This window comes from Saccostrea cucullata, unplaced genomic scaffold, assembly GCF_032062105.1.
Source record: "Saccostrea cucullata isolate Sc308-1 unplaced genomic scaffold, CSIRO_AGI_Scuc_v1 ctg4367, whole genome shotgun sequence".
In the NCBI taxonomy this organism is placed as follows: domain Eukaryota; kingdom Metazoa; phylum Mollusca; class Bivalvia; order Ostreida; family Ostreidae; genus Saccostrea; species Saccostrea cuccullata.
The window spans coordinates 110,225-124,759 of NW_026940866.1; the positions used below are offsets into that span (position 1 = coordinate 110,225).

At 35.3% G+C, this 14,535-nt stretch overlaps 2 protein-coding genes across 2 annotated transcripts; both read left to right on the top strand.

Moving 5' to 3' along the window:
- Window positions 1–5,030: 5,030 nt before the first annotated feature.
- Window positions 5,031–14,039, top strand: LOC134256496 (A-kinase anchor protein 17A-like; the record flags this gene model as incomplete). The annotated part of the gene is made up of 6 exons (XM_062739134.1): window positions 5,031–5,130; window positions 10,982–11,126; window positions 11,925–12,568; window positions 12,729–12,877; window positions 13,199–13,439; window positions 13,842–14,039. Coding segments are annotated over exons 2-6 (1,362 nt in total), but the record flags the coding sequence as incomplete, so codon positions are not given.
- LOC134256489 (uncharacterized) lies at window positions 5,743–10,796 on the top strand. Its single transcript, XM_062739128.1, has 2 exons — window positions 5,743–6,300; window positions 9,292–10,796. Exons 1-2 carry the CDS (start codon window positions 5,928–5,930, stop codon window positions 10,266–10,268), a joined length of 1,350 nt encoding a protein of 449 aa, XP_062595112.1. The 5' UTR covers window positions 5,743–5,927; the 3' UTR covers window positions 10,269–10,796.
- Window positions 14,040–14,535: the final 496 nt, after the last annotated feature.

The following is a 14,535-nucleotide window of genomic DNA, read 5'->3' on the forward strand; positions in this document are numbered from 1 at the left end:
ATGCAGAATTTTTTATCATCAATTTATTAGTTCTTTTTTTTACTAAAAATATTTTCAAGAACGATGAAGGAAAGAAAACTCTTGTAAATAGATGCATTTTATTTGCAAGCACAGAAAATAATGTGATATTTTGACTTAAAAGTAACACTTCATTATGTACTCTAACTAAGGTGAATTAGATAGGTATGACATTATTGTTTTCATACATACCTCATAATTAATATTTTATCTTGAGATAAAAGAAAATATTGATCTATCTATTTACCATATTATTCTTCACATCATGATTAGAAATAATATTAATTTCTGAAAAAGTAAGCGATGCTTCATACTTCAAACAATTTTTCACTGGAATCAAGTGCTACTGATGACGAAAATCAAGTTTGAAATAAAAAAAATTGTGAAATTTGGAGCAGAGGGATATTTCACCTTAATTTGTTCTGCATTTCAGGATCTGTACATTAGATCACACAAATTAAGGTATCTGTTATCTTAGGCCAAAAAAAAAAAAATTAATCAACAGTTTGAAAAGGGAAATAAATCAATTTTCTATTTTTCCAAGTTGAAAAAGAAAATCTAGTTATTCCCCTTTTCATAAATGCTAAGATAGACGTTTTTATTAGAAAAACAATACATTTCTTCCGAATTTTCAGGATTTTATTAATTAACTTTTAAATAAATGTTTGGAGTAACATTATTTAAAGTTGAATACATATTACAACCAATTTCAGAGAACAAAATTAAGAATTGGTAGATATTATTTTATTGAACAAATGGTTTTAAAAAAGGTGTTAAACCTGAAAAAAAAAAAAAAAAAAAAAAAAAAAAGCCTGCCAGCTGCATTGAATTCTGATTTTTTTTTTGGCCTGAGTAACTATTGATTAATTTTTTTGGCCTTATTTTACTTGTTTGATTTCACAAAATAGAATTGCATACAAAAGGTTGTGATATATATCAATTTATCAGGAAACTATTTCCATGCAGAAGAAATAGGAACCTTATATTTCATATTCTTTGGGATCGTTTTCTGATTTGAGGTATATTTATTTATTGTTACTAAGTATGTTATGATTTATTGCTGCATATAGATTATGTATTAATTATACCGTATGATTTGAACACTTTACTGTTTGTATAACATTTGAAGTCATTCCATGTATAAAACTGGGAAAACAATTCTGAATCTCTCTCTCTCTCTCTTAAATCAACAAAAGCTACAGTAAATATGCCAAAGACAGACAGAAGGACTAAAAGGGTAAAATCTTCGGTCTCGGGGAGCTATATACCTCTGTTGATTTTTCCGTGAAATCCTGGCTTACGATTGGTTAAAGTCTGTCACGTGAAGGCGGGGACAGTTGCAAATCTATACCCGGTCAGTTGTAATCTATACCCGGTCGATGTATTTCGTCACAGACACAACGTGACGTCATAATAGGCACAAAAGAAGTAGCAGAGTGCAGTAAACGTAGTATCGATCTACCTTAATACAGTTTTAGCAGTGTCTTCCAAATTCTTAGGTATTTTAGCTGCCTTTCCTTTTTCTAAACAAAAAAATTCTGGAACCAATGATCGAATTAATTCACCGAATTCTGAATTTTATTTAAAGCAAGTCAAACTTTAATGTCAAGATAAAATATTTGATCCAAATTCTTAGGTATTTTAGCTGCAAGCAAAAAATTTGAAATGTAATTTGCCATTTTAAAGCAGTGAATACAAGGAATACGTGAAATATCAAAGCCATAGCCCAACCCACTCAAAAGTTATAATTACGGGGACATGAAAAATTAAATATCATGATAAATCAATTGTGAACAGTTATATAATCTAAAAGGTCCGTTTTGCACACTGATTAATCTCGGGAATATTAACATTTTATCGTCCAACTGTACAATGATTTTTTTGGGGTCAAAACATATAAATCTATCCTTCTTGCCATTCACCTGTCTCTCTTCCATATAGAACCAGATGTGCTTGTGAAACACCGATGCCCCGTATGGCAGCTTTCGGCAAGTGTTGAAGTTTCTCAAATGCAAGTCTAACATTAAATTAAAATGTTGTTACCAAAACATATGAGGTGTCAATAAACATATATTTAAAATATGAAAGCCCAAGAGCCAATCTTAAAAAAGTTATGACCAAAATTAAGTTTCGTTAAAGTGGGTCAAACTTCAAGGTCACAGGGTAAAAATTAGCGGTGTGGAAGGGGGGGGGACTTTTGGTACCCAAGGAAAGACCTTATAATAAATTATTCAAGTGAAATATAAACGCCCTAAAACCAACTGTTCAAAAGCTATGGCTAAGGGGAATTTTTTTTCAACAGAAGGTCAAATTTCAAGGTCAAAATTGTTGATACCCAAAAGAAAAGTCTTGTCACAAGGACTACACCTGTAAAATACGAATTAAAGCCCTAGACCTTACTGTTCCAAACGTATGGCCAAGGTTTAAGTTTGTGGGTCAAACTCTAAAAGCAAGGTCAAAAGGTAAAACATATCTATAACCATTAACAGATCCTGTCACAATGTATGCACATGTGAATTAAGGTAGGATTCTTCTCTGGTTTCTGAGTAGATGAAATATTTAATGTATATTTGCTTATATGTCTTATATATTTAGGTGAAAGAGATTTAAAAGACCATATTTTTCTTTCCTCATCACAATTGTACAACTTTAAATAGAAATGGTCAATTGTGTTTGAAAACTAGCAGGGACTATATTTTTGGCGGAATGGTGGTGTATGAAATTATCTTCTTTTCTGTCTCTCGAAATTATTATAGAACTGCTAATTTAGTTATAATTTTTACACAATCAAAGACTAGAAGAATTTGTCAAATGTTAGCTAAATAAATAATAAGGAACTAAAGTTTTAAAATATATCAAATGAATATGAATTTCAATACAAACTACAATTATGTTAGCTTTTAAAAATTTCGACTCTAAGTACAGATATGAGCCAAAAATCCATGGGAAGTGTTTTTACTCTCTTACTAAACGGTCAAAACTTTCTGTTTTTGTATCATTTTGTATCTCTATATGACTGCTTTACCATGGCCATATGTTAAAATAAGAAAAAGTTAAATATAGTGCGCATATAACGTGTATAAAAATAACTTAAATGTCCTAAACATTTAAGAAAAATAGAGAATGTCGGAATGGCCAAAATCCATGTTTGTTAAACTATTTGTGTCAATTTGGTAACATCATCTTATAGACCCTATATGGTAATATCTTTTTATGCAAAAAGAAAAAAAATTAATCTTTTGCAATAGAAGACCCTATCTCTTGATTGGGTGTAGTTATTTTTATTCTTATGACCAGGGAAAAAAGGTTATGACCTTGATCTGACCTTGACTCTAATATAAAAAGGTCAAAACTAATCTAACTAATACCATCACTTAGTAAGACTGTCTTCTTGATTCTGTGAAAATTTCATTAATTTTTAAGTACAAGAAATACAGTTTTGTATGAGAAGAATCCTACCTTAAGTATACAGGTCTTTCACAAATTGTTACACTTGTGGAATATGAAAGCCACAGCCCCACCACTCAGAATTTATTGGCAAGATTAAAATTTTTGCGGCCAGACAAACAAACAAATGGACGGACAGGGCAAAACATTAATAATAAATATCAAAAAATACAATAAAAAATGCTGCGCCTCGGTCATCTTAGCTAGCAAAGAGTTTGTAATGTTGCTGAATGATTCACTTCTCTTCACAAGCCCTTGAGGCTTCTTGGCTAGCGAAGATGCGCCTTGATGCGCATAACATACCCGGTATGTATATAGAAAATTTAAAAGAACAATATTCAAGATCAAAAGTCCATAAAACAATACAAAATTGGAGCAGAGCAAACACGGACCTCCAAAACACCAGAAGTGGGATCCGGTCACACCCGCCGTGTGCTCCTTGTCATGAACGGGAAATAGCGGAAAAATCCGTTCGTCAATTCAGTGTATTAATAATGGACTAACAATTAAACGTCAGTCAGCATTTACTCAATGATAAATTGTATTTGCTGACAAGGTCATTGTACTGATCGACAATAGAACTCACGAAATGATGCCTTTAACCGAGACTGCTAATAGTCTTGTTTCATCAATTTGTTTGTCAATAATTTACCTCGTTTTAGAAATTTTTCATACGTAGAACATGATATTGCGTATCGAGGTGCAACTGAGATATATAAAGTCCGTATGCAGGTAATGAAGATATAGTGCTGCATAAGTAAGGGAAGTTGACGATAAAAAAAGATATAAAGTCATCGCGTTTATCATAGAGCTTGGTTGTTAGATATCCAAATATGAAACAGATGTGTCACACTTTGATAAACGATGTTTTTAGGTGAACATTTTCATCTTACCCTCAGCTCCTACTCCTTTTAGAAATTAATGATTTTATCCAGATTTTAACGAGGCCTTCATTAGCATGATTTTAACCTTTTGAACATGTGCTTTAACAATGGTGTCATGTACATTAATAGTTATAAGAAGAAAACGAAGAAAAAGAAGGAGGAGAACTTCATGCAAAATTTAATATTCAAGAGGGTTCAATCATAACATTTTTTTTCCTAATATATCTATAGAGTGTCTGTTTTAAATATAATTCTATAAACATTTTACACGATTTTTTGTATTTTTCAGAGATAATGGAAATTCTTGGTTCTATAAATGTATTAATTGAGTCATCACATCTAATAAAATGATTCCAAAAATTGTTCCAAATTGTTGAACTCCTTCGAAGAATTTTTATTAGACATGAACATTTATATCCATCTACTCAAAAGTTATGAACAGAGTTCAAAGTTTTTTTTCGGACAAACACAAACAGACGGACAGGGTAAAAATCTTCCATTACGGGTATATAAAAATACATGAATTCCGAGTTTAACATACATATATATCAATTTCTGATATCATTTTCCGGTTTTTGTTATGTTTCAGAGACTGCCAATCTTTCACTTAATTTTTCCGGAATATTATAGGTCTACCTGCAGTCTTTCTATTTACAGTGCTATTATTGTGTCCGGTTTGATTGCAGATTGACCAAGGACTCAAAGATTTTAAATTACTTCTAAGAATAATTTAAAAAACAAGATGCCAGAAAGAGATCTGATGGAAGTTCGATAAAATAATGTATGTACGGATTAAAATATTTTCTTTTCTTTCCATTTGGTATATACTAAAATCACCAGCAGGCCGAATGTAGACAATGAAATTTACTTGCAAGTCTGTGGTGTTTTGAAGAAAAAAATCTTTTTGGTGAAGTGGAACAATGTTGCAGATTTTTATTATAGGTGTTTAATTTCAAGATGACACTCACTTTTCCTACTGGTGTCGGGTGAGATCTAGCTTCAAAAATGAGTGAATAACATTCTATTTAAGTTCTATCATATGGCGAATTGCACTTGCCATATATGAAATATATATATTTATTTAATCTAAATTGGATTAGAATTATTTGGAGCTTATTATTTTGCGACAACGCTAACACAGGGAATGAATTATTTGTCAAGGCGATTAACATTTTGACCATAGAATATTCTTCTTAATCATGTTAATACATACAGTACTCTGGGTATCATTTCCCTAGATTGTTTAAATATTTTAAATGATGGATTGAGGTTGAGGAAAGATGAGTTGAAGATGGATATGCTTACTGTTAATCCATTTTATTTTGTAAAATGTTTCATTTTCATCTTAAACAGCAAGACCACCCGCTGCTCACATAAATTTTATATGTTAATTCTTGTAAATGAATGAGGTTTACGGAAATAGTTTTTCCGCCTTTTTTACTCAGGCAGTTATGTTATGCTGTTACGTCATTATGTTAACTTGAGCGCCTTTTTTAGTACGCCTTTGAGCAATTGATAACTACGAGCTACTTGTGCTATTCGCAAAAACATCGCAGTTGCGTTTTCATACAGAGTGAAATGGTAGACAGAGAACGAAGGGCAAACGCAGGGGCTAAAATGTTAGAAATCATGAAGTCCTTGAAGGAAAACGAAACGACCGATATCGATACCACGCCAGTTCGACCCTCGCCAGCAGCAAAAGGTCAGGACGGTCAACACGAAAAAATTGCTTCCCCGCGTGATATAGCGGACCTCGAATCAAAGTGCCAAGATCTCGAGAGAAAGCTACAGCAGATGAAACTGGAGAATAAATACCGCGACTTGCAGACTCAAATACAAAAGGAAACCGAGATGCGTGCTGCAACCCCCCGTCCCGTAGAGGCACTGCTGCAAGCCCCACTAGAAACGGAAACGAGGACTTGGACTCGGGAAGTTCCACAGGAATTTCAAGGTAATTCTATTACGTCTAAGAAAGCTAGGAAAATTCAAGATTACGTTTGGACTGGAACGAGAGACTTGTTAGACGAATCGAAAACGATTGATATGGGCAATGGAGTCAAATTGAACGTAGGAGAGAAAAAGCTATCCCTAGGAGATGTAACGGTAGAGCAGTGGGGGTACGCAAGCCTCCAAATTCTATTTGAGATGATAGCAGATGGTACCTGTACTTTAAGACAGTCTCAAGACTACTTACGCTACACCCAGTCTGTCTTCAGATTAGCTGCTAATTATGTGTGGCCAAGCGTTTTGCTGTATGATAGAGAATACCGTGAAAATCAGTCAAAGTACTCTTACTTATGGAACACTCCGTGCGCTCAACTTCGAGAGTTTAATCTAATACCTAAGCGGGACAACTCTACCACACAGACAGTTTCGCACATGTATAGACAGCAAGTGGACAAAACAGCTACAGCGGAGAAGCCAGTTCACCAGCCAACAACGTTAGCACCCAACAAACGCGGACGAGGACCATTCTTACCGAATGGACGAGAAATATGCCGTCGTTTTAACCAAGACAACTGTGTGCGTTCAGACTGTAGGCTAGCCCACAATTGTTTTATTTGCTATGGGCCTAATCATCCAGCAGTGAAGCATGGCTTGGCAGGAAAAACAACGACAGATCCAAATCAAAGGCCTGAAGGGCCTGTGAGTTGACTTGCTCGAGTTCATTGAGCTTTTTCATACATCTGGACACCATACCTTATATTCAGTTTATTTTGCATCTTAAGAGATTGATTATTATATGTCTCCATGTTCGGTTAAAAAATAAAGTGTATTACAAAATTGCTTTTCCTTTGTACAGGTTGGCACTAATGGGCTTCCGTACATATTATTGTGATAAGCAGCACTGCAAATCTTGGATTCCATAATGTATTATTTAAGCACACTAGCTGCAGTGGTCAGTGTTATGGGGTAATTAGTTTAAAGATTCCCACAGCAAATCTGGATTCTAAAAATAGATTTTTCAAGCACACTAGCTGCAATTAATGAGAGCATCAGGTGTTTGTGTTAGGGGGTATTCTAGGTCAATTATAAACAAACTTCAGATGAGAAGATTAGATCCGCCTAACATGCTTGAACATATTCATACGCAGTAATTGTACATCTTACAGATATTTAAACAATAATCTCTTTAAAAGCATGAAGACATAAAAAATGTAACAGTCTGATATCTTATGCAGTTTTTACCTCCTAATTTTATAAAATCACTCAAACAAGAGCATTTTTTGCTAGAACTATCATATTTGGCGTATGGATCACCTTTATGAATGTGTGAAAAATTTTACAGCTCTGAAACGGCTATGTCAACAGGGATTAGCTTGCTACGCAAGCCAACTCAAAAACGCATAGGCAACCCTCCATCCCACGACCTGCAGCTATCGGCCTGGGAAAAACTTATCCCCCCTGATGACTTTGATAGAGAATTCATCTTGCAGGGCGTAAAGGAGGGTTTTCATATTGTTGACAATGTTATAGACCTTGATACTTATGTTGAATGTAGCAATTATAAATCTTCTTTAGTTTTTCATGATCAGGTTGAGTCACAAATTAATTATGAGATTTTGCATGGAAATTATGTTGTATGCGGTAAACCTATGAATATTGTTAGTGCGCTTGGCGCTATTCCTAAGTCCTCTAACAAGGTTAGGCTCATTCACGATGCTAGTCGACCTATTGGCAAAAGCTTAAATGACTATACTTCAGATACTTCATGTACATATATGGACCTTACCCATGCTTGTAAACTGATCTCTAGAAACTGTTTTTTAGCCAAAGTTGACCTTAAAAGTGCTTACAGGTCAGTCAACATTCACCCTAGTAATTACAGATTTACAGGTTTAAAGTGGCAATTTTCAAATGAAAGTTATGCAACGTATATATATGATGCAAAATTACCCTTCGGGGCTGCTAAGAGTCCTAGCATTTTTCAAAGATTGTCTAGCTGTGTTTGTAGAATTTTGAAATTTCAGTATGGTGTTACAGTGATTGTGTACATTGACGATTTTTTAGTTATCGAAGAAACTTTTGAGAAATGTTTGTTTGCTTTACAAGTTTTAATCAAAACATTGAGACAATTAGGGTTCTGTATCAATTGGAACAAAGTGGAAGGACCGTGCCAACAACTGACTTTTCTTGGTGTGAAGATAGACACTTGTGATCTTACCCTCTCACTTCCTCAGGACAAAATGGAAGCGCTTCAAGACCTCCTGATGACCTTTCAAACCAAGAAGCGAGCAAGTAAACGTCAACTTGAGTCCTTGATAGGTAAACTAAACTGGGCTTGTCAGGTGATACAAGGTGGCCGCACCTTTCTACGTCGTGTGATCAACGCTAAAAATGTCTTACACCGCCAATCGGACAAAGTACTTTTGGATTGTTTTCGAAAAGACTTGGAGTGGTGGATAGCGTTCCTCCCCATATTCAACGGAACAGTGCATTTTTTAGAGACACGTCCTGTTCGTTCCTTGATGACGGATGCTTGCAATGCAGGAGGCGGCGGCTACTTTAGCGGTGATTACTTTTATGTGAACTGGACACTGGACGTGCCAGAAGTCGCAGACAAGCATATTAATACCAAGGAAACTGTGGCTATAATCCTAGCATTACAACGTTGGGCACCTCTGCTTGCGAACAAAAAAGTTATAGTGTACACGGACAATACTACTGCTAAAGCATACATAAACAAAGGTTCCAGCAGAAATACTTTTATTATGGAATGGCTCAGAAGCTTATTCTGGACTCAAGCATTTTATAACTTTAGTGTCTATGCATCCTATGTAAAGGGTAAACTGAACACAATAGCAGATGTGATTTCGCGTTTAAGTGAACCTTACATGCTCACTAAGCTCTATGAAATATTACCATTTGATGGGTCATACATTGTACCTTTCACAGTAAAAGCACTGGTCTCACACATGTCATCTGCTTTTATTTATTGCAGATGGGGCCGAGCTTCGTCAAGCACTGCGCATGGCAGCCAGTCGCCTGAGGACCCAGGGATGGGCGGTTAGCACCAAGAAAACTTACCAAGCCCAACTTACCTGCTATCTGGACTTTTGTGCTAAAGTTAACTTACCTGGAGTACCAGCAGCACCTGAGCAGATTATCTTATACATTGCATACTTGGTGGATGTGAAGTCCTTTAAGTATAGTACCATCAAGAATTACCTGAACATTGTGAAACATTTACATTGTGCTAATGATTTAGATGACCCTATTCATGGAGTGTGGTCCATTCAGCAAACCCTGAAGGGAGCAAAACGTGAACTTGGTGATGCCCAGGGAGCAGCGACACCTATTCAGCCTAGACATCTCTTACTGATTAGGAGTTCCCTATGTTTAGATCTGAAGGAGGACTTGTCCTTTTGGACGGCATGCCTTATCGCCTTCTTTGGACTTCTGCGGCCTGGAAACTTCTTATCTCAGGGACCTATCTGTGTTCCAGACCGTGATTTGTGTATTCAAAATATAAGCCCACATGCCAAGGGCTTCTTGTTATCCCTGAATTGGACCAAGACCCTGCAATTCCGAGAGCACCAACTTCAAGTTACACTTCCTGACTTGCATGGTCACCCACTGTGCCCAGCCAGTGCCTTGCGCAGCTTATTTCATCTGCTCTTCATTGACCCTTTAACGTCTGACACCTCACCCCTCCTACAGAAGGCAAACGGCGAACCCCTGTCTTATAGTTGGTTTCTGTCGCGACTGCGGAGAGTCTTGCCTGGAGTGGATATAACTGGGCACTCCTTTCGAAGGGGAGGGGCCACTTGGGCCTTCCAGCAAGGATTACAAGGCGAGTTGATACAGGAACTGGGCTTCTGGAAGAGCAACGCCTATCTGCGCTACTTAGAGTCTACCACTGACCAAAAGTTCGAAAAAATGTACCAGTTTGGTAGAGGACTACCTTTCAGTCTTTAGGGGGGTTTTGGGGGTTTTTTTTGAGGTTTTAGTCCCCCTCTCCTCTTTCACACATTATTTACATGGGTCTGGGAGGTTACATGTACATTCACATGTATGTTCTTTGTGTTTTTATTCTACTTTAAGTTGAGCTATTCACTGTGCATTGCAAATAAATCTTTGTACGCCCAGACTCATCTTTTTTATATATATTGAAGTAAAATGTTAATTCTTGTAAATGAATGAGGTTTACGGAAATAGTTTTTCCGCCTTTTTTACTCAGGCAGTTATGTTATGCTGTTACGTCATTATGTTAACTTGAGCGCCTTTTTTAGTACGCCTTTGAGCAATTGATAACTACGAGCTACTTGTGCTATTCGCAAAACCCACCCACCCCCACCAGTAGTATTACTGCAGTCTGTATACTTTGTATAATTTAGCACATATGGGAGGTTACATGTACATTCACATGTATGTTCTTTGTGTTTTTATTCTACTTTAAGTTGAGCTATTCACTGTGCATTGCAAATAAATCTTTGTACGCCCAGACTCATCTTTTTTATATATATTGAAGTAAACTTGTAAATGATACAATTATTAAAGATTATACAGTACCAGTTTCCAGAATTTGCCAAAATTTGTGAATACACTATTTATCCAGAAAAAACAGAACTGTATTTGCAAAAGAAGCAAATGAAACATACATGTAATAATATATCATGTAACTGTTGCAGAATAATTTCCTAACAATGGCTGGGACAACAACTTTATGCAGTGATACCTCAGAAGCTGTAGAGCTGTTTAAAGCCCAGGGACTGTACTTAAAGCCCATCTCTAAACTGACAGTATGTGTACAGCTGCCAAAACTGAAAGAGATGGGTAGGTCATAAACTAGAAATATAATATGTGAATGTGAATGACTTAAGTTTATTTCCAAAATATATCACCAGTGCATTAATAGGACACATGTATTGCATAAATACGGCTGTGTATTGAGCCAAAAATTTCGATACGATACGATACAATATTTTTTAAAGCGATATGCGATATATTGGATTCTAAAACAAGTCCATCAGAAAAGGCTTCTAAATCATTTTAATGCATGAATTTCATAAAAACTAAGTGTTTTATTTTCCATTTTAATGTTCTTGTCTCATTGTCATTACAAATAACACTTCAAATTAAACTTTTAATGACAGAAAAATCAACATGTTCAAATAAAGTTCTCTTTGTATTTTGTAATAATTATAAAAACTGTGTTATGTGAACTTATTTCCTTACAAATTATATAATTATTGAACAGTTTTAATTCAAAAAGGTGAAATATAATCTTTGGTGATTGAAATTCCCATCTTTTTAATATAGTTAGAAGAAAAACTGTCTGTCCGATACGTATTGGAAGTCATTTTTCGATACGATATTTTTCTTGAATATCGATACGTATCGATATATCGATATATTGATACAGCCCTATGCATAAATCAATTCTTTATATAGAGGAATGACTGAAGTATGGTAGTTCTTGTACTGTGGAATCATAGTACTTTTTAGACTGCACACAAGGTGCTGAAATTAGTATATAATAAAATAATTAAAGACACCACACACACACACACAGTACTATATAAATTGATGATGAAATGCCTTTAATGAATTTACAATCCTTTGTTTTCACAGGAAAATCTATATCAAATTGGGAAGTGATGGAAAAAATCAAACACATGGCCAAACCCCATACTTTCATATCACTAAAGATTATCAAGAGCACCATGGAGTTCGTGAGGATGGAAGGAGAAGCAGATACAAAATTACAAATCAAAGCTATAGTACAATGTCTCGACTCCAAGACAATTAAACTCAGTGGCTTCCCAGAGGTGCTCAAGGTCAAGGCTGCTGAGGCCAAGGTCAGTCACCCATGTCAGCATGACTGGGACTCATTTTTCAGGGATGCCAAAAACATGAATGAAATGAAACCTGGAGAGAGACCTGACACAGTGCATTTGAGAGACTTGCCTACAAAGTGGTTCACAAACAGACAGAAGGACAAACCTAGTGAACAAATCGTGAAGAGAGTGTTTGAAAACTTTGGTGAGGTGCGCTGCATGGATATTCCCATGTTGGACCCCTATAGGAAAGAGATGACCACTCTGAAGTCTAGTGGACTGCAGACTTTCAGTTTTAACACGGGCATTACTTTTGACGTTTATGTTCAGTATAAAGACTACATCAGCTTTATGAAAGCCATGGATTCATTACGAGGAATGAAGTTATTGTATATAATGGAAGATGATGAAAAGAAAGCATATACAGCCAACATTAAGGTTAGAAAACGGTTTCAATCATGTTTTTAAAGGGAACCCAAACTTAGCTGTGTTTTATTTTAAATTGTATGTTGCATTTCAAGGACTAGCTAGAGGTATTTTGTGAGTATTCTTCAAAATATGGATGTCAGCACTGTATATCTTCTTTTTATCTTTGCAGGTGGACTTTGACAAAACAAAGCATTTGTCAGACAAATCAATAAAGAAACGTAGGATAGAACGTGAAAAGTTAGAACAACTGGAAAGAGAGAGAGAAGAGAAAGTTCGGAAGGAGAGAGAAGAGGAAGAAAGGAGAGTACAGGAAGAAAAGTTTGTTTACACTTTATTTGGATTTAGTGAAAATTTTAATGAGACGTGTATATGCATGTACATATTTTTCTTAAAAGATACATAAAAGTCTTAAGACTAAAAATATCCATGTTTCTACTTTTTCTTCATTAACTTCCAGCATTCAGTTGCACAGTGACCAACATTCTCATTCCCACCACAGAAAAAGTTCTCTGTCTGACTAGTGCATAATGTGTAATTGTATTTGTACAGTTAAGAAACTGAATAAAAGTGACTTGATTTTCTCTATGTATCAAAGGCCAAGCTGCAATTATTTTCTAGATGTGTATGTTGTTCCTTCAGGAGAAAAAAAGAAGATGAGGAAAAAGAAAAGAGGAGGAAACATTTAGAGAAAATGGAGAAGAGGGAGAACAGAAGAAAAGAGAGAGAGGAAAAGAGGAGGCAGAAAGCTCTGGAGAGGAAAAGGCTGGAGGAAGAGAGGAAATATCAGATCAAAATTCAAACAGAGGAAAGGCGCTTCCTCCTTGCTCAGAGGAAACTGGAGTCTATCCGCCTACTAGGAGAACTTTTTACTAGAATTAAGGTGATCAGCTGTTATAAGTCTGTCCTTTCATTTTCTCAAATGTACATGTATTAAGTTTCAAAAACAGATATTTGAGCTGAAGTATGTAGCAATAATGGGTATATGGATGGAAGGAATTTTGTTTTTTACATTATTTCAAAACAGTGATTTATAGGTTAAAATAAGCCTGATGTTTCAGAAATTACTGCTTTTCTGCTTTTGCAAATATGTATTACTAAAAGGAATAATGTAGAATGTAGGTATAATTATATAATGTTGAAATTTCACACAATTTGAACAAGTTGTAACAGGATTTCTGTGGTCCTCAGAGTTAAAAAATCATTAAAAAAAACCAAAACATTTTGTTAAAGTTATATGAGTTCTAAAAGAATAATCCTATCATATATGCTGTTAATTTTTCAGAATATAAAGGTTTCCAATGACTTAGCTCAGAGGGAGATTGAACTAGAGGAGGAACGACGTAAACAGTTAGAGGAGGAAACAAGGCTCAAGGAGGAAATGAAGCGAAGGAAAATAGAGAGCAAGAAAAGGAGGAAAGAGGAACTCCTTCATCATGAAACAGAACTCAGGGAAAAGATTCTCAAAAACTGGAAGGAAAAGGTATTGTTGGGTAGCTAGTGTAAACTAATGACTTATGAAATGCAGCTATACAAGTACTCCAAATTGTTTCATTTTTCTCTAGTGGAATGTGTTTCAATATGTGGGGATTTTTTACATTCCCAATTGTGTCTTGCTATTTCTTTCTTTTTTTCTGATTCTTATAGACCCCTTTGTGAAGTTAGGCCTAAATTGAATCTACACATTCAATATGTAGGACTTTGAAAATACACATGTACATACAGTGTATTAAAATTAACCCCCTCCCCTGCAGTCACGCATTTTAACGCATATACTACTTCCTATTTCTAACGCAAAATCACGCATATACCGTTTCCCAACAATCACGCATTTTCACTTACTTAACAAAAGTTCATTTTATCTTCAATTTATTGCATAATTCCTTCTATTTTATACTTGCTTTAAACTCATAAAATAAGGAAAGTAATTTTCTCATTAAAATATTACATCGTAATATTTTTACGATAAACTTTAGAGA

Bases quoted from the DNA above. Each gene is read 5' to 3' on its own strand.
- LOC134256489 (XM_062739128.1), top strand. From the start codon at position 5,928: ATGGTAGACAGAGAACGAAGGGCAAACGCAGGGGCTAAAATGTTAGAA. The intron at 6,301-9,291 runs GTAATTCTATTA...TATTTATTGCAG, and splicing joins AGTTCCACAGGAATTTCAAG to ATGGGGCCGAGCTTCGTCAA.